Source organism: Ochotona princeps, chromosome 18 (assembly GCF_030435755.1).
Source record: "Ochotona princeps isolate mOchPri1 chromosome 18, mOchPri1.hap1, whole genome shotgun sequence".
NCBI lineage: Eukaryota > Metazoa > Chordata > Mammalia > Lagomorpha > Ochotonidae > Ochotona > Ochotona princeps.
The window spans coordinates 19,651,574-19,678,157 of record NC_080849.1 but is presented as its reverse complement, the minus strand read 5'-3'; the positions used below and the strand labels follow the sequence as shown (position 1 = coordinate 19,678,157).

Below are 26,584 nucleotides of genomic sequence, written 5' to 3'. Positions count from 1 at the left end.
TAGTGAGTGCTGCAGCCTAGCCCTGGCTCATGCAAACCAGTAGGTATGATAGCTTAGCCCAGCATGACCCACACTCCAGCCTGGCTCCTGTACATGCTAGTGCACTAAGGTTTGGCCTGGCCCTACCCAGTCCACCTCCCTCCAAAACCACCCTCACACACTTGTCAACAGGTGGAGCTACCTTGCCTGACCTGACCAACACCCAGGCCTGATCCACATGCTACCCAACAGAAGCTATGGCCCATAAGGGGAGCTGCAGAGACTCACCTGCCTGAGCCATCACCCACTGCCTCCCAGGGGCGTGTCAGCAGGAAGCTGGATGAGAAGTGAAGGATGGCAGGTGTACTGGCATCCCCAGCAGTGACTTAGCCACTGCACCAAATGCCCACTCTTCTCTCCAGGAGAGAACATTTCTCCTTTGACTGCTCTCAGTCTTAAAAGTCCTTGACTTTTTAGGTACCAAACCCAGAAACCATCTAATCCAATGAATAAATATAAACCATTCCAGCCACTGTTCTAGAAAACAAGATGACTGGCATTTCGATCCCGTCCCTGTACCACTTCGCTGGGCCCTCTGTGGTTAACTAAAGGAAGGAGCAAGGAGGGATCACAATGTGACTCTAATAATCTTCAGCCAAGCCCAAGCTGCAGGGTCAGTGCGTTCTACAGGGCACCTGTCTGGGACCAGTGCTGAGAGATCACTCCTGTCTTATGCTTAGAGCAAAGCAAAGGAGAGGAAAATTATGTTGGAATCAAGGAAACACAAAGTTCAACCAGAAAAAAAAAAAGAGAGACAGGGCACTTAAATCAGGCTAGCTGCAATGATCAAAAACAATGTTAAAAGAGAATAGAACGAACAGGGGTTGTTCTCTCTGCATTCACAAAGTCAAGCTGCCGGCTTCTCACCGCCACCCAAAACTTCTCTGCCAAGACGGAAGCACCAGCAGAGAGCTGCTCCACAGACTGACTGACACACAGCCTGACCAACCCAGGACAAGCCGACTGCTCACAGCACACGAAACAGCACTAAACCACATCAGAAAACAGTGACAGTCTACAATGTTGCCAGGTTTCATTCTGAAGCTAATGCTGGAATTATTCTAAGACATTAAGAATCACACAAATTCTATAAACTAATCATAAAGAAGACCACAATGACTCTCTTAGAATAAAACAGATTTAATTTCAGTCCATTACAGTAGTTATAATAATGACTGTCGTCTCTACCATCTCGGTAACATAGTACTATTGCCACAATTGCAGGCAACAGAAATGTTCCTAATTATCCTAACCATAATACAGTCCCCCAGGTTTCATTATTAGTTGTGTCAATGAGTAAAGTTCAAATGATTTTGCCCCACTGAAAACATAAAGAAAAAAATCAAGGAGGAGAAATAAAAATGACAGCCTGCCTTGTAGGACTACAGAACAACCCCAGAGCTCCTGCAGGCCCTCAGTTTATCTGCACAGCCACCTGACTAGTCTCATGTCTTAAAGGACTTTTCGCTCTAAGTCACTTGGTTCTATCACTGTTTTGGTTTTTGGGGTTTTGTTTGGTTTTTTTGCATAGCTCACCTACCTATAGCTAAAGGAGTTAAACCGTAAAATTTTATATTAAAATAAAAACAGGACAAAAGGCACACAGCCACTCCCTGTACAATTTCAGGGATTCCTTCCAAGCTACAGCCTGTCCCAGTCCTCAGGGACAACCTCCAGCAAAGAAAAGAGGGGCCATGGAAGTCCACCCAACTCAGCCAGCTGAAAAAACCCCCACGAGTTTCAGGGGATTTATCTCCATGGGAGTTTAGCAAGCTGAACACACCACAGATTTTGAAGGCAACTCCAAAGAAAGCATTTTTAAAAGGTTTTAAGCCAGACGAGAAGGGAAAGGAAATTGGTTGTGTTACAGAGGCACAAGTAAATTAAGGATTTTTCAATTTGCTCCCACAAATTTCCTCCTCCATGATTTTATTCTCTCTTGGATCTCTTACAAGTCAGCTGCTGGTTCAACTGTTTGGGATGGCTGGCTCCCTGTGTACCTGTACCTGCCATGGCGAGGCCACACTGCTGGGAAGCCCAGCAGGTACGGGCACAGCCTGCAGGGCATAATGGTTTTGTTCACTGAAGACTCAAAAATGGATGTGGCTTCTGCACTGGCAGTCCTGCTGCTTCGGATGGGAAAGGGCTGGGTGGATCCCTCCAGGCTCCAGTGCCCAGGAGGTCAATGCCTCAAGCCTATTGTGCCTTAGAGCTGGGAGGCCTCCAAGCTCAGCCTCCATGGAGACCAGACTACCAGTGCCAGGGTGGGGACCGAGAGGTAGCCCCACCGCTGCACAACAGAAGCAAGCAGCTCAGGCGCGATGCCCTCAAGGCCACCCTGGTTGTCTGTCCTCGAAGACACTGGTGCTTCCAAGACCTAAGCCCTTCTGGGTCTCTGAGCAGAGAATCTCTTTCTGGAGTTCTCTGGCCATGCAGGCACTCTACTTTCTGCTTCCCCCGATCAGTGAAGCTCACTTGTCACTCGATCTTCCAGCTTCCAATGCATTTTTAACGTTGCATTCCCCTCTCCACCTCTCTGAACATTTCTATCTCAGGGACATGCAGTGGGGCCAGCGCCTCTCGCCCACGCCCGGGAGCTGCACTAACAGTGCCTGAGCCTGCTCCAGCAGGTGGAGCCCTCTCCAAGCGCCTCATCGCAGCACCTCCCTTCCCCAGCCTGCCTCCAGTCATTTTTTCCCTTTGTGGCTTCTGTCTCCAGAGCCTCGATCTTCAATGGTTTCCTCCATCATTTAAAAAATAAACAAACAAAGCATTCTTAGGAGGCAACTCACTGCCTTCCCTGGCACCATCATGGTGGAACCATGAAGCCAATGAACACTCCTCTACAAAACAACTAGTCCTTGGCCAAAGTCACTCCTCGTTGTGCACTGATGGGTTTCCAGAAAGGAAAGGAAATCTCCAAGGACCGCAACACCATAACCAAAAACAACAACCACAAGCAAATAAACTGACCCGAATCCGGGGCAAATCTCCAGTAAGTCACTGAGAGGCAAGCTCACTTGCCGGCAGCATGGGCAGAGGGACAAAAGCCTGCTCCTGGGGAGGTCTTTGGCAGTGGCAAGGAGGGGAATGTGAACATGAGCAGGAGGCTGCTGTGCCAGCAGGTGGGACAGGCCCTGGGCCCTGGACCCCTTCAAAAGCAAATGTGAGTCGCAGCCTGGATGTCAGGGCTCCGTCAAGCTCAAATGCATGCAGTCAACAGCACAGAACACAAGAAGAGAGGCATCAGAGCCTTTGCAGAAACAAGCAGTGCGCTTACACACACTCCTGAGCATTCAGAACAACGGACCAGGGTGGCTGTTCACTGGAGCAGTTCGACCAGCAGGGTGACACCCAGCTCCACACCAGAGTGCCTGGCTTCAGTTCCCAGCTTCTTGTGAATGTGCACTCTGGGTGACGGCAGTAACGGCTCCCCTGCATGGGTCCGTGACACTTATGGGGGACACAGGCCGAGTCCTCAGCTCCTGGCTTCAGTGTGACCCAGCCCGAGCAACTGCAAAAAGTTGGGGGCCTGGGGAGTGGGGGGAGGCAGTGTCATGGCTCAACAGGGTAATCCTTCACTCTGTGGCACCAGCATCCCAGATGGGTGCTGGTGTGCGTCCCAGCTACTCCATTTCCCATCAAGGTCTCTGCTTATGGCCTGGGAAAGCAACACAGGATGGCCTAAGTCCTTGGGACCTTACAGCCACATGGGAGATGTGGAAGGAGCTCTGGGCTCCCAGCTTCAGATTAGCTCAGCTCCAGCCTTTGCCAACATTTGGGCAGTGAACCAGCAGATGAAAGACTTTGTTTCTGCCTTTCCTCTCTGCAAATTTGTTTTTCAAAGTAAAAAAAAAAAAAAAAAAAAAAAGATGAACCAGGAAATAGCAGTTCGTTTCTGTGCCACAAAAAATACAGATCTAGCAATAATTTTTTTTAAATAAAATGTATTTATGAGTCACAAAATGTAAAATAAATATCTGCTATTACCCTGGCAAGAAAGAAATATAATACCAAGACAAAGAAAGGAAACTCATCTTGAAGGCAAGAAGAAAATGGAAAAATCTTTATAGAACCTTATCATATTGCCTAGGGCTGCCTTTGTCCCTTGTGGTTAATCCTCAAAGGCCTGCAAGGTGGAAAGAGCTAGCCTCACAAAATGACACCAGTTCTAACAACCTGCCACCACACACACACACACACGGCCTAAGGGGAAATATTCCAATACAAAAGCCTCCCAAATTTAGATTACAGAGTGTTTCCTGACACTCACATAAAGACCGCTTCACTGAAAATGCCAGCAATATCCATGTCGCAGCAGCACTACCCCAGAATGGAACAAATAAAAAGGCCGCGCCCGCCCCGCAGCCAACACACCGGGGATGCCTGGGATGCCTGGGCAGGCTGCGCTCAATGGCTTGCAGACGGTCCCTGACTTCTGCAACTTCCGCCTTCAAACAGCCTGCACTACTGGGTATTACCACCCCAAACATTCCCAGCACGCCCAGTTCAGTCACTCAGCAGTTGGCTAAATGGGCATTTCCAACAGTAAGTAGTAGAGCAAGATTCTACTTTTTCCTATTTAGCAGTTTTTAAATAATCATTTAATTTTATTTTACTTTTATAAATTGTAAAAAGAAATTTGTAGAAAACAGAAAAAGGGTTTAAACTAGTGCTAAGAAGTAGAAATGTCCAGCTGACACGGACTAAAGAAGTAGTTACAGCGAAGAGGTGGAACTGAGGCCGCCAGCCACCCCGGCAACCCTGCCACCCACACTCAAACCCCGATTCTCTGCTGCAGAAAGCTACAATCTCTGTGATGCCACCACTCTAAACCAACACCTGCCGAAAACATGCAGCAGGGCTGCTGTGCAATCCTCACGATGACAGACAGCCTATTTTATCATCACACCCAAATCACTCCAGCTATACGTCTAACCTTATCACCCACATGACATCATGACACTTTTAAGACTTTCATTAAGAGGCAAAAAGCGGGGGAGGGGAGGGGAGGATACTCAGCTCCCACCCCAAAACACCACCTGCTATGAATATGGAGTTAAACCCTGCCCCAGACACCACATCCTAGGCCTCCAGATCATAGACCTGAACCTCGCTGGGCATACCTCACTCTCAAGCCTGCCCACACTCCCTCTCAAATACATGCTTTCCTTGGCTATTGGAATCCTTGTGTCAGAAAAAGAACATGGACCCAAACATCTGACGATGAAATATATCCATCTGATGAAAAAACACGTAAGACTAGGACCAAAGTAGCTACACGTACCCAAACCGCGCATCTCTACTAAACCATATTCATTGGATTTAAGCTGATGAACCAACAGTAGGTATGATTATCAATGAAAAGAGCAATATCAAAGAGCCTGTATAAAACCCTGGCCAATTCCACACTGAAGGGCACAGTCAGAACCCACACAAAATCACCCATCATCAGACTGCCCAAAAGGCTATTACAGAGTGACAATCATCTTGACCACGTAGTCCATGGCTGATAAAGATATCACTTTATCCATCCTTACATCAGGTCACGTAGGATGCACACAGCAAACCACATGTCTTAAACTTGGCTGAGGGGCCAGTGCCATGACACAGTAGGTTAAGTTTTGCCTTCAGTGCCACCATCCCATATGGGCACCAGTTCAAGTCCTAACTGCTCCACTTCCAACCTGATTCCCTGATACTGTGCCTGGGAAAAGCAGTGGAGGATGACCCAAGTGTTTGTACCTCTGCACCCACACAAGAGACCCAGAAGAAGTTTCAGGATCTTGGATTTAGACCAGTCCAGCTCTGGTCATTGCGGCCATTAAAAGAGTCAACCAGTGGGTAGAAGAGCTCTCTCTTTCTCTCTCTCTTCCACCCTTCCTCCTTCCCCCATTATCTGTGAATATATCTTTCAAATAAAAATAAATATTTTTAATACAATGTAACTCTCAAGGGTGTCAATTTACTCGATGTTAAGCAATGGAAACAAATTTCATAGTAAAATAAAAATTAATGTATTAGAATACAAAATATGCATAACCTCTAGTGCATACTACAGCAAAGGTGCTTAGTGTGCAGGTGTTGGCTGGACCATATTGGGAGACCTCCTGGGGGTACAGTAACCCCACCCTTCCAGAACTCTCTGCGCGGTATGCAGCTCACCAAGCAGGGCTGTGCTGTTGGTACTGCTGGTACAGCCACGAAGGCTGGCACTGTCAAAACCAACACGTGCCAGAGATGATTCTCATCATAACTCTGTGTAAACAACTGTGTGTGTTTCACAAATACAGAAAGCTAGCTATGAACATAGTAAATTAAACACAAAATCATCTCATAAAACTCAAACTCCATATAAAAAGCACAAGCTCTGAAAACTCAATGCTGAAGGCAAACAACTGTGAAAGTGACAGTTTGGAGAGAGCCATACCAAATTAATTCTGCATACTTCTCAACAATAGTTCCTTTGAGATAAACAGTTTTTAACATTCAGGACTAAAAATTCCATAAGATTTCTCATCTATCAATTTAATTTAATTAATTTTCTGAAAACTCCTGACCAAGGCTATGGCTATACCATACAATTAAGGGTGTATTACAGACCACAGCATGAACTGATAAAGATCAAGTTCCACAAAAAATCTATTTGTATCGAGAAGGTGTTGGCTACATTCCTTTCCTTCTTAGTGAATGAGACAGACCAAGGAGACGGATTTTGCCTGTGATGCCAGCTCAGGAGAAAACAGAAGTAGTCCTGGTTTTTCAGTACCATTAAGCAAATGTGGAGCAAAAGGCTTTTATGATTGCTTGAAACAAGCATTGGTGAGATGACCAAGGTACAGTCTCTAAAACTGCAGGATGGCTGTGTGTGCTTCCCACGTGGAGCCTAACAGACCTTCCTGCCACGGGTCCGCCTTTCCTACTGAGAACCTGCTCGGGAGAGCCACCAGAACCCACGCACCAGAACAAGTGATCCACAACGAACCCTGAGAAGCAGCAAGGCAAGCATTTTCTCCAAAAGGAAATAAACACAGAGCAGCAGTACCCACACAACTCATGAGGGTGGGGAAAGGCAGTACTCCTTCCCCCACACCCATACACACACCACACACACACACACACACATAATGCTGTCATTTTATCCACTTTTGGGGGGAAAAAAAGTGTTATTAATGTAACTGAAAGGCAAAGTGATAAAGAAACCACGTGTCTGCTGGTTCACCCCCTAAACACCTGCAATAAGCAGTGTGGACCAGGCTAAAGCCAGAAGCCAGACACTCCGCCGTGGTCTGGCATACAGAAGGCAGAGACCCAACCAATCAAGCCATCACATGCTGCCTCCCCAGGTGTGAAGTAGCAGGGAGCTAGAACCAGGAGCGTAGCTGGAACTGGAACCCAGAGACCACGTGATGAGATGTGGAAATCCCCAGCAATGCCTTAACTACCAGGCCAAATATTTGCCTCTTACCCTTTAATTATAGGAATTCGTTCTGAATAAGGAATACAGCATATTACTTGAAATCTAGTGGTTTTAATGGCATCAACAGTATTTTATTATCTGCCTTGCCCACACACACAGTTAATCAGGTAGCAATTCATGCCAACACAAAATTGGAACTAGGTAACACTGAATGAGGGGCCAGCACCGTGATATAACAAGCTAAGCCTCCAACTGCAATGCCGGAATTCCACTGTCACCAGTTTGTGCCCTGGCTGCTCCACTTCAAACTGAGTTCCCACTACTGTGCCTGGGAAAACGGCAGAGGACGGCCCAAGTGCTTGGGCCCTTGCAGCCATGTGGGAGACCAAGAAGAGGCTCCTGGCTCCTGGCTTTAACCTGGCCTACCCCCAGTTGCTGTAGCTGTTGGGGAGTAAGCCAGCAGATGGAATAACTCTCCCTGCTCTCTCTTTCAAATAAATAAAACAAATCCTTAAAAACGAAAAAACCTGAGTGAGTTTCCACGGAATGCATTTTCTAGAGCAGAAGCAGTAATAAAACATACATAAAAAGCATAAAAACTGTTAAAATTAATATTAGCATGTATGCTTTATTCAGCAACAATGTCACAGTTCAGATGATCACACTTTAGCCATGAAATAAGGATAACTACTTTAAAGGAAGAGTAGAATGCACAGGTTAGCTTCCTTGCTACCAGTCAACTACATCATCTGTTAGCAGAGAAACTTCAGAATGCTTGAAAAAACAAACAAGTCCAATATTTCTCATCAGTGCACTCTGAAGGACGAAACTCAAGGATAAACTCAGCTCACAGCAGCCCAGCCTCGTCACAGAAAAAGATTTTCCCCAGAAACTGAAGATTGCTCATATTTTGTTCAAATCTAAATGAGATTTGGCTCATCTATCTATGTATTTAGGAGATTATGCATATGTAAATTCTGGCATATTCTAGCCAGTTTACAAACTTCAGGCTAAGGCAAAAGAACAGCTCTTGCCTGGGGAAGGTCCCACACAGTCCGCTCACAGCCCTGACATACAGAGAGCTCCTTTCCTGTGGTATTTGCCACCTTTCCATTTCCACACTACCTGGAGAAGCACTGGGTGGTATTCTGACCTCACATAAATAGAAGGAATTGGTGTCCTTAGGATGTACCTACAAAATAGCCATCAAGCTGGGCAGTCGCAGGAATGGGAGGCTGCAAGTCACATCTCCAAGGATGGATGGGGACACATGCCCTTCTGGAATGTGGAAATTCACTGGGAATGAGATGGAGAAAGAGATCACAGAAGACAGGAGTTGACAGTCTATTTGCCCAACACCACATGCCCTGCAAAAAGGCTCAAAGGAGCCTTGGAAACGATGACCTGGCTGTCATCCACATCCAATGGTGTGGGCAGGAAGTTTCTCTAACATCACACACAGACAACTGGATGAGAAAAGAACACACGGTCACTCTACATTGAAACTACATTGGAAAGAAACTACATTGGGGCCAGTGGTATGGCATAGCAAGTTAAGACTCAGCCTGAGAAACCACCTTTCTATAGCAGCGCCAGTTCAAGTCCCAGTTGCTTTACTACCAATTAAGCTCCCTTCCAATGTCCAGGGAAAGCAGTGAAGGATAGCCCAAGTGCTGGGTCCCTGAGAGTTAAATGGGAGACCAGACAGAGTTCCTGCATCATGGCTTCAGCCTGGCTGAGCACCAGCCATTTTGGTCACTGAGGGAATGACCCAGTAGAAGATCTCTCTGGCTCTGTGTTTCTTCCTCTCTATAATTCTGACTTTTAAATAAATAAATAGAACTTTTTAAAAAGTTAACTCTTTTGTTGTACCATGTCTTTTCATTTGTTTGAAATGAGACACAGTCACCTAATTTCCAGATACTTTTAAACGATGATAACTACAACATCTGTAAGACACTGGCTACCTAAAAATGGTTTTAAGAAATGTTTAAGTGCATAAAGGGCCAACTTTCTACAGAATCTTCCCTCCCCCCCCCCCCCCCAGTTACACAGCTTTTACAAATGTTTAGGATTTTAGAAATATTTCACCAGTGGTCAGAGCTGTACTGAAAAGTGGACACACATTGATCTGGGTCTGGGTGAATAATAAATATTTCCTGGGCTTCTTTCCCCTGGTAAACATCTGATTCTGACATCTAAATGCCAGTGCCAGCACCATGGTGGAGAGACAGTCCAAGCAGTACAAAAGGAGGAGTGATAAATACATGAATCCCACCTAGCACACAGATCCCAAGGGGAAACATAAGACATCAGAATTTTTCCAACACCACCCTCCCAAGCATTGGCAATACGGGCCTGGGAGCCACATACGTGACCCCCTGGAAGCAGGATTCAGGTCAGAGATGTATTTTAACACAGAACTCGGACACGTGAGAAGCAAAATAGCCTTAGCCCTTTAGAGGCATGCTAGCACAAGAGGGAGATGAAAGCTCGGCCTTCCCATGTGTCATACTTTGTTAGTAATGCTAGCCTGCCGGTTTACTTCCCAGGCTACAGGTTTTAGGGCTGAGAAATAAAGCAGATCTTCGATCTCAAAAACTACTGGCACAAAAAGGTGGCAGGGAATCCATCCACCTCATTAATACCAGGTTCTTCAGTTTAGGGAGACGCACTCGAGCACCATTAAACCGTTCCTGAAAAGGTTCTTTCCAATAAAGCAGCCCCAAAGACGCACAGATCTAGAATGATCTACCCTAGGTAAGCACTGTGGAGTACCCCTGCAGCTCTGATTTATACTGTCCCTTACAACATACCCACCCCTGGCAGGGCATCTGGTCTGTGGGGCAAAACTCAGGTTGGATGCCCAGGTCCCCCATCGGACAGCAACGGCCAGGGCCTGACGCCTGGCTCCGGCTCCTGATTCCAGCCTCTAGCTGATGCAAACCCTGGGAGGCAGCAGCGAGGGCTCAGCCGGCTCCTGCACCCTCCAGGGAAGGCCCAGATTGGGTTCTCTCCCACCTTGGCTGTACCTGCCCAGCCTGCAGCTATCGGCCAGCATCTGAGGCAAGATGGGAACACTCCCCGTGTGCTCTCTCAAAAAAATACACAATAAATAGTGTATTGCCTATTAATTGTGTTTTAAATCACCTCTATTTTCTCAAAAAAAAAAAAAAATGAACACTGTGAATTGTATTTTTATCTTACTTCCTCCTTAGACATGCATGAAGTCAAAATTAAAAAAAAAGCTTCAATCCTACTGACTCACTTATCAAAAGAGAAAAGAAAAATCTCTGGACGTCTTGGCTCATCTAAATTAATACAGGAAAATAAACAGGGACAGTGCCAGGTCATTTATAAAAATGAAAATGAAAATTATACTCTTCTCCTAATGCATTGCACATGCTAGAGCCAAAGCATCTTCAAAAGCAATACTTACTGTAACTGCCAGGAGACTTGTCTTCATAAGTAAAATGAAGCTGTAATTCCTCCTCTGACATTTCACAGATGAACACTTTCAGCAAACAGCAAATAATAAACAAGGCATTGTGGGTCTGCCAAATAAAGATGTGGCTAGAAAGGAAAAAAGCAAAGACACACACAAGTTGTCAGTTTCTTTCTAGGAAAGAACTTCTCGGCCATCCTGCCTGCCCATTTATAACATCAGAACAATCTGCTACCTTCTAGCAGCTCAAGAATGATTAACACTGGTTTCTATCGCACTCCATGTCACATTTCATTCTGAATATTTTACATAATGATTCTAATTAATAAAAAAAATTTAACTGGTATCTATTATAGTGTTCTTTATCACTGTCTCACATAAAAGCATTTTTTGAAAAAGCTAAAAAAAATCTCCATGGTAACATAAAGAGAATCTATGTAAAATATAGAACCAAAATTTTAAATGAGGCAGCAGCCACACAGCACAGTATTTGCTATTTGTATGAATTACCTGAACTCACTAGAAAAGCTCATTAAGTTCAGGACGGCTTATTTAGAAGTAAGACAAGGAACAATCATTTAAGAGACAGCCATCTAAAAATAGTCGGAAAAAATGCTTGAGTGTGCAGGAAAGTTAATTTTCCAATCAACAGAATCAGAAGGAAATCAGGCAACAAATGTGGGATGAAGAGTCAAACTGTCATTATTTAAACCAGAAATAATCAAGACAGTGATAATGGCGGAAATGACTTCTTTTAAAATATCTACATCACGATTAATCTTCTTAAAGGATGTATTTCTAAATATTGTCTAGCATGTTGAAATTGAACAAATTCCAGAACTTAAAATTTCACCCCAGTGACTAAGATTCTGAACTAAAACTGCTACAGTCAATAAAACTAAAAACCTTTTTCCCTTAATTCCTTTACAGTTTTTTTAAAGAATATATTTCTATCAATAAGTTTAAAAATATTCACACTGTTAAATAAGAAGCCAATGAGCCAGCTTACTTCTGACATTCTGCTGAAAGTTTGAGTTCTTTGGTTCTAGAAAGGAAGACTTTAATCAGGGCACCAAGATTTCCTGTTCGAGGATTGTTTTCAACTGCAAGAGAAGAAACGGTTCAAAAAAAGTTAAAATTCAGAACCTGAATCAAAATGAACATACCCTAACATTTTAAGAAACCAAATGTCAAATGGATTCGCTCATGTGCCACTTTATTGGTACTTTCACACCTAATTAGGGAAATGACAAATCAGACAAACCACTCTTCTTGATCTTAATTCTGAACATCAAAAAATTATCTACAAAATGAAAATAGAAACAACGGGAGAAAGTGGCCATCTCATCTCAGAATGCAACATTGTAAAGGAAAGATATAATACTTAATAGACATACTATTCAATTTGTATATGTACATCTTTGTGGGAAAGCAGACAGTTAGAAAAATTCAATAACTGATCATCTATGTCCCTGGTACATAGACTATAATAAATGCAAAAATCTGTTCAGATCATCACAAATTGTTCCCACAAAAAATAGAGAGGTACACATACGAGGCAATGTGGCTTGAAGGAGAGCTATTCCAACAGTCAAAATCCTGAAGAACTGGTTCACAGATTTGTAAAGTTCAAAGGTGGGCATTTCTGAGAAGCTGGCCTAAAGAACTGAGAGACTACTGGAGGAGGAGTTCCACGTTTGCAGACCCAGGGCTGTCACTAACTGGACGCCACTGTACATCTCCAACATCTGTTCTCTCACCTGAGACCTGAAGCAACAGCCAACACACACTGAATACCACATCCCAGGTGCTCTACCTGTCCAGCCTCATTTAATTCTCAGAAAAACCCAAAGAGAGAAGCACTACCGTTCTCCACCTTCCAGATTCTCACTTCTAGGTAGTTCTCTGCTCAAGAACATATTCTTGGGACCAGAGCTGTGGTGTAGGGAGCAAGACCACTGCCTACAATGCCAGCATTCCACAAGGGTGCCAGTTTGTGTCCCGGGGGCTCCACTTGCAATCCAATTTCCAACCAATGGCCTGGAAAAAGCAGCAGCAGATGGCCCAAGTGCTTGGGCTCCAGCAGCCACATGGGAGACTCCAAAGAAGCTCCTGACTTCAGACCGGCCCTGCTCCAGCCATTGCCACCATTTGGAGAATGACTTAGAGTATGGAAGATCTATCTCTCTGTCTCTCTCCTTCTGTTTCTCCTTCTAACTCTGCCTTTCAAATAAAAACAAATAAGTCTCTTCTAAAAAGTTAATGTTACATCTATATGTCTGTGGGTCTTAAAATTCTGAAACAAATGAAGCTGAGGTTAATATGACTACATCCATCATTCAGAATCAACCCTCACAGCTTTGGTTCATGCAATAGCCCATGGTGACCCCAAGACTCCACATGTGATTGTTCACCTTTCTAAAAACAAAACAATCCTGTGTTACTGGAAAGAACAGTCAAACTGGTGTAACCAAAGCTGTGGGTACCTTCCTCATTCACTCATCAAATATTTACTGGGCTACCCACACGCACCCACACTTTATGGGCACCAGGGAAACACCTGTAAACCAAAGTCCTCATCCTCACAGAGCTTACTTTCCAAGACAACAGAAAAGTTTCCACAGTATGGAGATCAGAAAACTAAATTAATAAAATTAAATATGCTCAATGAAGAACAGAGGCAGTTAAGGTGCTCATGTCCTGAGAGATCGACTGGGCTGGATTCCCAGCTCTGGCTCCTAACCTCAGCTTTTCGCCAACGCAGACACTAGAGGGCAGCAGTGACAATTCGAGAGGTTTCAGCTTTTTGCCAACGCAGACACTAGAGGGCTGCAGTGACAATTCGAGTGGTTTGCTGCCTGCCCCCTACTTGAGAGACTTGGATTGTATTCCTGGCTCCGGGTTAGGGCTCCCCTCCCGGCCTAGCCCAGACCCCTTGAGAACATTTAGGGAGCAAATTAGCCATCAGGATCTCTTTGTGTTTCTCTGCCTGGGCCTCTCAGAAAAAAACTTTTTTTTTTGGAAATAAGTTCCATTGTTAAAAAAAAAACGGGTTATTACAGAAACAGGATTTGAAATTATCTCAATGGGGCAATCAATGGATCCAAACTAAAGTTAATTGAGTAAAAAGTATAAAATGTGCCAGGTTTATAGCATAATAGGTAAAGCCACAGCTTTACCAGTCCCAATTCCTCCACTTTGACCCAACTTACTGCTAACATGCCTGGGAAAGCAGTGGAGGATGGCCCAATTGCTTGGACCCCTACCACCTAGAGGAAGACCTAGAAGAAGCTCCTGGCTCCTGGCTTTGGATGGGCCCATGTCTGGCCCTTGTGGCCATTGGGAAGTGAATCAGTGAACAGAAGACCGATCACCACCCCCTATTCCCGTCCATTTCTCTCTCTGTAACCCTGCCTATCTAATAAAATTTTAAAGAAATCAAGAAATACAATATTCTAATGCATTAATTAACACTTTTAAAAAGTAGGAAGTCACACAAAATATCTTAACAAAGGCTATGTCAGGCAGGGTTACAGGGCTGTGAGCACCAGCACCTCCCTTTTGACTTTCAGCATGTTCCCTGTATCACATGAGGGATCTTCACAAACTTCATGAAATTATTTTTTATGAAAAACTGAAGTTAATTAGTAAAACTCAGAAGCCAGGGTAAAATCCAACGGGCTTCCTGAGACACAGTACTAAGAGTACTAACATACACTCCTTCCCGATCGTTACCAACCTGGCAGTGCAACATGTGAGCAATAAGGCCTTAAAAAGTATCATTTGCCTAACTAAATGAAACATGCTGTGTTGAGTATTTCACACAATCTGATTTTTTTTCTATTCAAAGATTCTGCATGATAGCTGCTCTAAATTTCCATTTGGGTGAAGAACTTAAGGTTCAGCTAACAAGCAGCAGAGCTAAAACTGTGATAACAAAGTCCAGTCAGCTTTTTACAACAATATCAAATTGTAAGAAGCATCCTAACATGGGGAGTTTCAAAACTTGCTGGAGGGGGCCTGCACAGTGGCACAACAAGCTAACCCTTTGCCCTGTGGGCACCAGTTCATGTCCCAGCTGCTCTACTTCCCATCTATCTCTCTGCTTGTGGCCTAGGAAAGCAGAAGAGGATTGGCCAAAGCCTTACAACCCTGCAGCCCTGTGGGAGACCTGGAAGAAGCTCCAGCTACCAGCTTCAGATCAGCTCAGCTCTGGCCATGGCAGCCATCTGGGGAGTGAACCAGTGGACAGAAGACCTTTTCTCTCCATCTCTCGTCTCTGTAAATCTACCTTTCAAATAAAAGTTATCTTTAAAAGAAACTTTGTGGAAATTTTGAATTAAAGTATAACATGGATTTTTTTCATGTAGTTTCGAAGCTCCTTCATATTTTCCTAATATATTCTAATAAAAAATGACTATTCTGGTTAACAGCAGTTGACAATCACAGGACAAATGGTCATACATCCTACATGTGCTACCCATGCAACTCTAAACTCAACCTCATATTCTGCCTTTTCTCAGCATCTCAAAGTCACAAACAGAACAAGCGGAGGCGGTATCCATAGCCTAGCATGGCCCATTGTTACTACTGCAAGTACAGCCATGTCTGTGTCTCATTCCAAACGACTAAATGATACAGTCTGTAAGCCCCAGTGAGCATCACGGTTTCAAAAGGATAAATCATCATCTCCACCAACTGGCTCATATTATACTATCAAAATTTGTAACAGAATTTTTTTAAAAAGTCCCCTACATAAACAAAAATATACTGCACACACACACACCCTTACCTAAAGATCTGCAGACTGAAATGGTCGCCTCTTCCAAGAGCTTCAACTCAGTACTGGACAGACAAAAGAAGAAAGGGTATTAATAACTATAACACTAAACAGCTACCCACCAATCAATTAAAGAAATACACAGAATTAAGAAGAACGTACAAGTACTAGCAAAAATGTGGAGAAAGTGTGAGGCTAGTGCCTAGCTAGTAGGCATGACAAATGGTGTAGCTGCTACAGAAAAAACTAAGGACTCCAAAAAATCAATGCAAATTACCATAGGACCAAGAGATTCCACTTTTGATGCAGACCCAGAGGAGATTAGAGCAAGACCTTGGAGAGCTATTTGTAGACTGAAGTTCATAATCATGGTGGCCAAACTGTGGAGGAGACCAAAGTGTTCATGGGGACACATGGATAAGAATACGGCACATTTGCAAAGGAATATTAGCAAGTTTTGACATGCTGCAACAGGGATGAACCTTGCTGACACCATGCTAAGTGAAGTAGGACGCCTGCCACAGACAGTGCTGGATTCCTCTGACGTGCAGAACTTGGCCTAGTCAAACTTACAGAGGGATCCAAAGCAGAAGGGCAGCTGCTGGGGGTGGGGAGAGAAGATTCTGGGTTGAGGAGGGTACAGATTTTCAGTTTTTGCAAAAAAGTTCCCAAGGAGGGTGGTAGTGATAGTTGCAAAACAATGTGAATATACTGGATGCCACAGAACTCTACACTTAAAAAATGGCTAAAACGATAAATGTGTTGTACACATTTCATGTTTTTTCGAAAGTGCATTCCAATTCCTATTAAACATCTTACCAGATATATGACCTTCAGCCAGTTTCCTCATCTTCGCTTTTTCACACATAAAAGAGAACTAATAATACTACCTTTCAAAGGTACCACAACGCTACTATATAGTATCTGTGGAGGGAGCACTCCACAAATGACAACTATTACTGGCTTCAAACAGCAATATTTTTTTTCCTAATTGATAAGTTAAAGTACTACCTTACATTTGCATAACCCTATAAATGTCTTTGAAGCATTTTGAAATTTATTAGTGCATTTAAATACCATAAAAACCTCTTCCAATGAGCAGGACCATGACAGGGTCTATTTTCACAGATGAGCAAAGGGAGGCTTCCATGGGTTTAACCTTTGAGGAATCGGAGGTCTGAGAAGGCAAGCACCACCTTTAGAGCCTGGGGACTCAGTGACCAATGACACATTCTGGACGGGCATTTAGCCTAGCAGCTGAGGTGCCGCCTGGGGTGCCCACACATGCAATGGACTGCTGAGGTTCAAGTTCCAGCAGAGCTCCAGACTCCGGCTTTCTGCTAACGCTCATCTAGGAAGGCAGCAAGCAGGTGACGGTTCATCCAGTGGGCACCTGCCGCCCAGCTGGGACCCCAGATGGAGCTCCTGGTTCCACATTTTGGCCCAGCCTAGCCCTGGCTGCTGTGGACACTTTGCAAGGGAAGCAGTAAATGAAGATCTCTGTCTTCCAAATCCTTTTTTTTTTTTTTTAAGTATTTGATATGTGTCAACATAAGTGCTCTTTTCCACGGACACACACAGAACAGCAAGTCCCCAGATGGAGAACTCCTCTGTGCCCCAGCACTCCTGCAGGGGCAGAAGAAGCTCTCCCCACGTCCACTCTCTAATACCCCAACCTCCAACCCAAAGAACAAGGGCAAGCCGTGGGCATTATGGCCTAGGGCAAATTTTTAGAAAACCTGAAAGAAAATTGTTCATACCAAGTTTTGCAACTGTCTAGCACCTACCCGCATTTTGTGATCACTTGAAATTCAACTGCCCAATGAATCTCAGATGGGCCTGAACACAAAATACACACTGGATTTCAAAGACTTTAAGAGGATGTGGGAAATGCTTTATTATTAGATGTGCAGTCATGAAATTATAAGTGGGCTATATCAACATATCATTAAAGTTGATTTCACTTTCCTTTTTCAATGAGGCTACTAGAAATCTAAGTAATGCATGTGGCTTATTTTATGTGTATGAGCCAGGGTTTCCAGAACAAAACTCCCAGCAATTCAAGATGATATTATACGTAAGAAACCTTACACACACACACATACACACAAAGACTATACAACTTAAGCAAACCTGCTATAACCTTAAGAATCTCAAATCATGGGTCTGGCACAGTAGCCTAGTGGCTAAAGTCCTCTCCTTGCATGCCCATATGGGCACTGGTTTGTATCCCAGCAGCTCCACTTCCCATCCAGCTCCCTGCTTATGGCCTGGGAAAGCAGTAGAGGACGGCCCAAAGCCTTGGGACCCTGCACCCGCATATTGGGGATCCGAAAGAAGCTTCTGGCTCCTGGCTTTGGATCAGCTCTGCTCTGACTGTTGCGGCCACTTGGGGATGGAATCAGCAGACAGATCTTCCTCTCTGTCTCTCTCCTCACTCCTTGACTTTCCAATAAAAATAAATATAAATAAATAAACAAATCTAAGAAAAAGTGAATCTCAAATCATGAGCTGGGATCTGGTCTAACAGTTATGATGCATAAGTAGCTAGGTTCAAGTTCTGGCCCAACTGGGAGGCAGCAAGTGATGGCACCAGTACCACAGTCCCTGCCACCCATGCTAGAGGCCCAGAGTGGCTCCCTGGCACCTTGGTGCACACACAGCTGCCCATTGCATCTGGAGTCCCTGCATCTGGACATCTGCGACTGTATCTACGTGTAAACTCTTGAACAATCAAAAAATTAATTTAAAAAAACTTGCATTACTCGTATTTAAAAAGATAAATACCAGCTTTTGAAAGTTAAATCTTCTAATTTCCCCTAAAATCAAAACTTTTCAGTAAAAATGACCTGGAATTGGCCCTGCAGTAAAGACCCCCATGGGTATCGAGTGTCTGTGGGGTGTCGCTGTACCCCAGGTCGTTCTGCCTGCTGCCACCCCTCGCTCTGTCCCATTCCCAACCCCACCCCATGCTTGGATAAAGGCACTAGCAGATTTGGCTGGGCACAATCCCACTCTGGCCTCAGTCGATGAAGGAGATAGCTAACTATGACAGGGCTGAAGTCTCATGGAACAGGGAAATGAGGTGACAAGACGAGCTTTCCTTCTGGCCGAAACGTGGCTGCACAGCTGATGCTCATGGCAGCCATCCTAACCCAGTGAGCAGCAAAGAAAGCCAGGCAGTCAGAAGGGTACCCATATGTGCAGTGCAGACAGCAGTGGGTGGGTGCAACAGCAGGACCCTGGGATGCCTGCCGGCCTCCCGATCACAGAGCCCAGCTCCTCCCTGCCGAGGGCTCACTGTGCTCCTGGCCTTGCAGGCTATGAAGGTCCCTGTCTCTTCGTCATGCACTCCCCCTCTTTTCAGAATGCGTTAAATCCAACTGATTCTTAACAATCAAAATGGTGTGGTCAGACTGAATACTACACATCAGCAGTTAGCAGGAAGGGGGAAGAAAAAGTAGGAATGCCTGAGTCATTGCGTTAAAGGAAAGAGGTATAAAGTGCAATTTTCGCTTATGACTGCCCAGACCAAGAGTTTCAGTGTTGTCCTGTGGCCACAGCCTTCAAAGCCAATGTGCTCTTTGGGGACACACTGCCCAGGAGCCTTGCCATCCCCTCCAGCTGGCCAGGAGGAAAGAAGAGGCACATGGGCTGCTCCACTCAGCACACCAAGGTCTGCACCAGCCCTGCTTTAGGACAAATCCTGAGGGCTCCCAGGAGGAAGTGAGCACTCTGCCCTGAGGGACCAACATAAAGGAGGCAGGCAGACAAGAAAGCTCAGCGCCTAAGGGGACAGAGTGAAGACGGAGAGGGCCAGAGTCTGGGAGTCAGTCCTCCACAGAAAGGCTTCACTGCTCCCCCCACCAATACAGCATCAGCCTGAAAAGGGGTTCATTAGGCTGGGCTTCTTCCAGGACCCTTTTTGGACTGACCGTGAACCTGGACTCGGGCTGCTGAGGGCTCCCTGCCCCTGGCAGCACCCCAGCCTGGCAGTGGCAGGGCACTGACGGACAGCTCACAGAAGTGAGGCCACCCCCTCTCAGCCTCTAGCCCTCAAGGTGAAGTCCACCCCAGAGTTTCAATTCTCATGAGAATATTTTTGAACAGATGTTTACTTGCTTGCCAGCGTAGCCTTGTTTCTCACTCATTCTGCTTTAGCTGGGAAGTGCTCCCTGGTGGTGAGGCAGCACCTGCCCTCACACCCTCAGGGTTTCCCCAGGTTTTCCCTAACAGAACCACCACAGGATGCAGCAGCACTCAGGGCCCATGCCCAGAGGGCACAGAACTACCAAGAACCTCCCAGCATGCCCGCTGGGTCTGTGACAATTGGATTCCTCTTCTCTTACCCCTCAGTCCTCCACTTGCCTTGACTCCTTGGCCAATCTTAAGAATCAAGCTACTTTCTTGTTTGCTTGACTTAGAGCTGTAATGAGGTAGTTAAGCAATGGGGCAGTTGCTAGCTGCTGCTAGCCTGTCTTGCAGGCATCCATGCACGGTGCTGCTGTAGTTCAACAAATGAGCTCAGACGTCTGGCAGCAGCAACCAACAAATCATCATTTGCAGTAAATAAAAGTAAAATGGCACTGCAAAAACATGCCCATGTTTCCAAGACAATTACAATTAGAGACCGAATGTCGCTCCTGAGGCCGAGGTGGAAACAAGGACAGCACATCCAGTAAATTATCTCTAGTGTCCTTCAGCTGAAGCAAATGAGCACCGCGCAGAAGACTTCAACTTACTGTTTACCTAAACTCCAGACTTCAGGTCAAGTTGAAAACAGGTCAGAAATGAGAAACTTAAATCACAGCCAGTCATCTCTCAGCTAAACCCTTGCTTGACCAAAGTCAGAGTCCCACGGCTTCACTGGCCAGGGCAGCTCTATCTGCAGCTATCCCTCCCTGATGGGGGGGGCCTATGCCAGCTTCTTGTCAAAGCTCGGCCCCCGATCGTCCTGGCAGCAAGGTAAACAGAGGCAGTCACAGCAAAGAAGTCTCAGCTTGGCCGGCGGCAACCCAGTGCACAAGAAAAACCTCAGGGACTGAAGAACTCTGCTCAGCAGGCACTCACCCACACACTGGACACCTCAAACCATCATCCAAGGACTTCCTCGGTTTTAAGAACCTTCATTTGACTTCTCCAAAGACAATTCAGCAAGCAAGCGGTCATTTAAATCTTTACAACTACATAAGAAAGTTCTAAAATACTACCACTGCCATTCCCAGGCCTATTTTAGGTCTTTGTAATGTAGGCAAGGAGGGGGGCCCAGTGCTATGGCACAGCGGGTAAAGGAACCCCCTATGACACTGGCATCCCACATAAGTACCTTCCAATCTAGCTCCCTGTGAATGGCCTGGGAAAAGCACTGGAAGACGGCTGCAGTGCCTGGGTATGCCAGCACCACACGCGGAGGATTAGCCAGCCGGCCACCTCATCCATCACCAGTATAGTTTCACTCTTATGTCTTTGAATTTCTTCTTGCATGGGAGACAGAAGCCTAGACCCTGCCTCCCCACAACATCCTTGCTTTCTTACTGATTTCATGAAGAGAATGTCCCTAAGGAGAAAGCATGTGTAATCCACCTCACCCTCACATTCTCCACATGCACCTGCAAGAGCGTCTGCTACAAATTTCCAACAGTGAACACCAATGATTGCTCCAAATAACTTCCAATCCAGGCCACCTCTGCTGGGTCCACTAACACACACCAGGACAAAGCTACAAAGGAGACTGGCAGAGTGCAAGAGCAAAAAGTGAAAAATCTTAATGCTATAATAAGAGTTTGAATTTTGGTCCCAGTGCGATAGTGTAGTAAAGTCCTCACCTTGCACACACCAGTATCCCATGTGGGTGTTGGTTTTAATGCCGGTGGCGCTGCTTCCCATCCAGCTCCCTGCTTGTGGCCTGGGAAAGCAGTCGAGGACGGCCCAAAGCCTTGAAACTCTCACCCATGTGGGAGACCCGGAAGAAGCTCCTGGGTCCTGGCTTTGGATTGGCTCAGCTCCAGCCATTGCGCTCACTTGGGGAATGGATCATCGGACAGAAGATCTTCCTGTCTCTCCTCCTCTCTGCATATCTGCCTTTCCAATGAAAATAAATTAATCTTAAAAGAAAGAAAAAAATACAGGTTTGCTTAGATATTAAAAAAAAAAAAGAGCTTGAATGCTTGAATTTTATCTTACATAGACAAGGAGACTCCAAAAGGTTCATGGCCAATAAAAGGATGAGCATTTCTGGTGCAAAACAATTTTGATATCCATGTACTTTTTTTTTCATGATACACGTTTTTTATAATTCTTTTGAAAACCTGTCCTAATGGAGAGCCATTATGCACAAAATCAAAACCACACACTAAGGAAACTTAGTGCAAGGCAAGGCACGCCAGGTACCCAATGGTAAATTACCTTACCCTGGCTACAACCACCCTGACATTTTTTAGCAATAATAATAATAACTACAATGATATTAGTATTATTGCTTCTAATAGTGTTATATGGTAAAGCCCAACCATGTGCTTAAAACAATCACTACCTAATGAACCACTGTTACCAAGAGTGTGGCCAGCAGCCATAGATAAACCACTGCTACCAATCAGAACAAGGACATCATCTTCAAACGCTCTTGTTCAATTCCACTATGATTAAATATAACAATGAAATACTGGGAAGGAATTCCAATAGTAAGAGCATGGAGTATCTCTGCACCACTGAATTCAAAGGCTAGTCACTTCCAAAAATATACTCCAGGGGCCAGCGCAGTGATACAGCATGCTAATCCTCCTCCTTATGGCACCAGCATCCCAGATGGGTACCAGTTCATGTCCCAGTTACTTCACTTCAGATCCAGTTTTCTGCTTATGGCCTGAGAAAGTAGCGCAGGATGGCCCAAGTCCTTGGGTTCCTGAACCCACTTGGGAGACCCAGAAGAAGCTCCTAGGAGTTAAGGTGTTAGCAACTCTCCACATCCATAAACACTGCTAGAGATGTCACTGCACATATATCTTTCTTGAACCTCTCCCATGATCTTCCTAAAAAAAACCCTCAAAATTCAATTTCTAGATCAGTGAATACTTCTGTTCTGATATCACAAATTACATTTCAGAAAGCTGTAACCAGTCGCCCACCAGAGGTACATAACTGTGGCTTACAAGTGCCTACACACTTCTGAATTTGCAAGTGTATACCCAGATCTTCCACCACCAAGCCCCAGTGATCTTTAAACCCAATAAGCATGCAAAATGACAGCAATCCAGCCAGAGGACCTTCGTGACAATCACAGATTGTTTTCCCTCTCAAATGACCTATCCAGAGAGGAACTCAGAATGGGTATGAGCTAACTAGCAGACACCCTCTCACTGCACACTGCAAATTAATTCTACTCAGCATCACCGAAATCTTCCAGGTGCACCAGGCAAGCCATTCTGAGGATCAAGCACATTGACCCCATGCTGAGAAAGCGCAAGTTCTTGGAAAGAAACTCTGGGTCACCATCCTCTGGCAAAATCACCCATTACGGTCTAGCAACAAGGACACAGAAATGTAACTGGTGACAGAAAAAGTAAAAATGGTGCAAGTGTTCAGTAATAGATTGTGAATCATTCTGCTCAACATTAAGACAGAAAGATGATCAACTGTACTAGCCACTTTATCAGAAACTGTCTGCATATGTCACCAGTCACAGCCAGGAGGTGACAGAGGATAAACGGCCCTCACTTTGACAGGAAGATTGGCTGTCCTCCCCACCCCCGGGAAAAACTCTGTCATCATTTTGCGAAGCGAGGAATAAAAAGCTCAGAGTTCCAAGTTCAAGCTCCCACCCCTCCATCAATCAGCGAGCAGTTAGATGTCAAGCAGTTTTCCAAAACTGACAAACAAACCAGAAAGAACATGTTGGTAGGGCAGAGAAAGTTACTTTCACATGAAGCTTGAAGTTCAAACATTTGAGTTTTCACAACCAAAACAACTAATGCAACGGTCAGCTAAGAGGCTAAATATCCCTGATGATTGTCTTGCAGGGAAACAAGCAAATTGTTGACAATACCTTAGCTATGGTTTGCAGGTGAAATGCCCACAACTGGACTTAACAGAGGCAGGACACCTAAGCTGATAACGTAATTGATGTGTGACCTCAATCCTTGAGTCAAAGTGTGCCAGCTGCTCCACTTCTCATCCAGCTCCTTGGTTGTGGCCTGGGAAAGGGCAGGAGGGTGACGTAAAGCCTTGAGTCCCTGCACCTGCACAGGAGAATCGGAAGAGGCTCCCAGCTTCAGATCAGCTCAGCTTTGGCCGTTGCGGCCACTTGGAGAATGAACCAGCAGATGGAAGATCTCTCTCCTTCTCTCTGTAAATATGACTTTCCACTAAAAATAAATTTTTAAAAATGTGTAATAACACAAGGTTTGCGTGAATAACAAAGAATCAGAATAGAATAGAAAAATTTAACTCTAATAAGGAAGGTGGTAAAACAACAGCCAAGTTTCCTACAGCTGTTATGAGGCCATCCACTAGCCCTGGGTCAGACAATGAAATGTTTCAATCCTACACTGTCCCAGCACACAGGCTCACAGATCGCAGGAGTGTCAATTGCACAGTGTCCAGATGTGAATCTCAATCATAAATGAGAAACTCACAGTTCCAATCTTTCCAAAAAAAGCCACGGAACCAAAAACCACTTGGGGGAAATGATCACACACTTCTGGAGAGAGCATCACTGAGCAAGCAAAGCAAGCCTATGACTCATAAGCACTGAAAATGCTGAATCTCTCTTCCCAGGAAATTCTGCCACACAATGAATTCAAATTAATACCACATATCAGTAACACCATGTATAGCCCACAACATCCATATTATGACAAACATGTCCGTTTGCCCGTTTGTCTGGGGGTATCAACAAGTAACCATTCAAAAACATTCAGCAGCACTTGGGCATGCGTGTTTCCCTCTGACAGTTCACAAAACTCTCACAAGAATCAGCCCCTTCAGTAGCAAAAAGAGTGCAGGCGCAGGGAAAAATCGAGGGATAAAAACTGCACATAAATTTACTACGGCAACTTTGTGCCAAGCAGAACCACAAAGGTCATGCATTTAGATTCAGGGGACTCACAGACCACCTACAGGCCATCACACAGCTTCCAAACAGGAACTGCGACTACTGAAATATCACCACTGTGCTTGATAATATTGTGCTTATTTTCTCAAGAAAGTAGGAGAAAAAGTAACTTGAAAAATCAGCTTCCAACCAACACAATGAGAAAGGGCCTTCCGCACGCCCCAGGATGAACACTCAGGAGCCCCCTTCTTCCAACGCTTTGAACAACACGAGTTCTATTTTCCTCCACTTAAACTTTTCGCTGAAGGGCAAACTGGTGCCCTTTGAAAATGATTTTGCACAGAAAGAGATGAATGAGGACAGGAAATAAATGTTTTGCCTCATGACATAAAATCTGAACTTCTTACTGCCCTTCTTTGGGAAAATAAAATGCCAAGAAAAGTTCCAAACTATTTATTCCCTTAATAAATTAGTCTCATACATTCCTGTGTTCACCATCCAAGCAAACCAGTGAGGAAAGAATCAGAAGAAAATCAGGAAGACAACAGAGGCAACTAAGCAAGAGTTTCAACTTCAAAAATCTAATAAAATTGTACATCGAGTGTGCCAAAGAGAATCAAACTACAGAAACAGACATGTGTATCACAAAGGCAAGAGTAAGTTTACAGTCACTTAGTTTTGTCTGTTAAAACCTTATGACCTGATTCAATGAGGCTCTTATCCTGTTTCTCTACTGCAGCAAGAGATTAAACAGCTTCGAGAAGAAATCACCCAAGCAGCTGCTCTCAGACAGATAATGCTAGGCAAGGCTGGGTTAGAGTACCAGCCAGAGCAGCCGTCACCTTGCGTGTGCTACAATAAACAATGGTGCCCAAACACCGGGTACCTGTGATTATGCTCTGCAGCTCTGCCAACTTATTCCTCAAAAATTACCATGTAATTTCCCATCATCTCTTCGCCTATTCCACGAAGCTGCGTCTGTGTCTTAAGCAATACTTCCAAAAGGGGACTGCGTCCCGTGATGGTCAACGGACATTTGCTTCTAGAGTTACATCAACCGGGCTGACCACTGGCCTTCGCCAGGTTCCACTTGCTGTGTGACCTAGGATTACCTTGGTGAGGCCACAGTTTTCCCAGTTATGGCAAAAACACAGCAGCAGATAGATGAACCAAACAAGAGGTGCCACAAAGCAACGAACCAGCAACTGGCACACAGTGAGTGCACAGAAAACAGCCAATCACAGGGACATCCATGCTAGCAAAGCCTTAGCAGAATATGCCTTTTTCTTTATAATGCAAGAAAAATCCCTAAAAAAAGATCAAATTGGTAACTGGATCCTAACAATGATAAAGAGAAATGAAAACCCTTTAAATATTTTCCTTACAAAGATTTACTTATTTTTATAGGAACGGCAGATCTACACAGAGCAGAGACAGGGAGAAAGATCTTCCATCTGCTGGTTCACTAACCAAGTGGCAGCAACAGCCAGAAGGGAGCTGATCCAAAGTCAGGAACTAGAAGCTTCTTTCCAAGCATCCCACGTGGGTGCACGGTCCCAAGGATTTGGGCCATACTGTACTGCTTTCCCAGGCCACGAGCAGGGAGCTGGATGGGAAGTGCAATAGCTGGGACACGAACCAGTGCCAATATGGGATCCTCGTATGTGCAAGGTGAGAATTTAGCCACTAAGCCATCGCACCAGGCCCAGAGAATTTCTAAGAGTACAGCAAGCACAACTTTGCAAAATATTGTATTATGTAGTATATAAATGCAAAATATTTCTCAGTCTTAGAAAGAAAATTATGGGGGCCCAGTGCAGTGGCCTACCAACTAAAGTCCTCACCTTGGAC

General features: G+C 44.9%; 1 protein-coding gene across 5 annotated transcripts in view; it reads right to left on the bottom strand.

Moving 5' to 3' along the window:
- Positions 1 to 26,584, bottom strand: part of DYM (dymeclin) — a 323,209-nt gene that overhangs the window by 280,765 nt on the left and 15,860 nt on the right. For 4 of the 5 annotated variants that reach the window (XM_058676968.1, XM_058676967.1, XM_058676971.1 and 1 more), the window contains exons 3-5: positions 15,697 to 15,749; positions 11,914 to 12,007; positions 10,899 to 11,032 (exon numbers count right to left, since the gene is read on the bottom strand). In XM_058676968.1, the coding sequence (XP_058532951.1) occupies positions 10,899 to 11,032; positions 11,914 to 12,007; positions 15,697 to 15,749 (281 nt within the window). The remainder of the gene's footprint in view (positions 1 to 10,898; positions 11,033 to 11,913; positions 12,008 to 15,696; positions 15,750 to 26,584) is intronic. The other variant, XM_058676969.1, reaches the window with a different exon arrangement.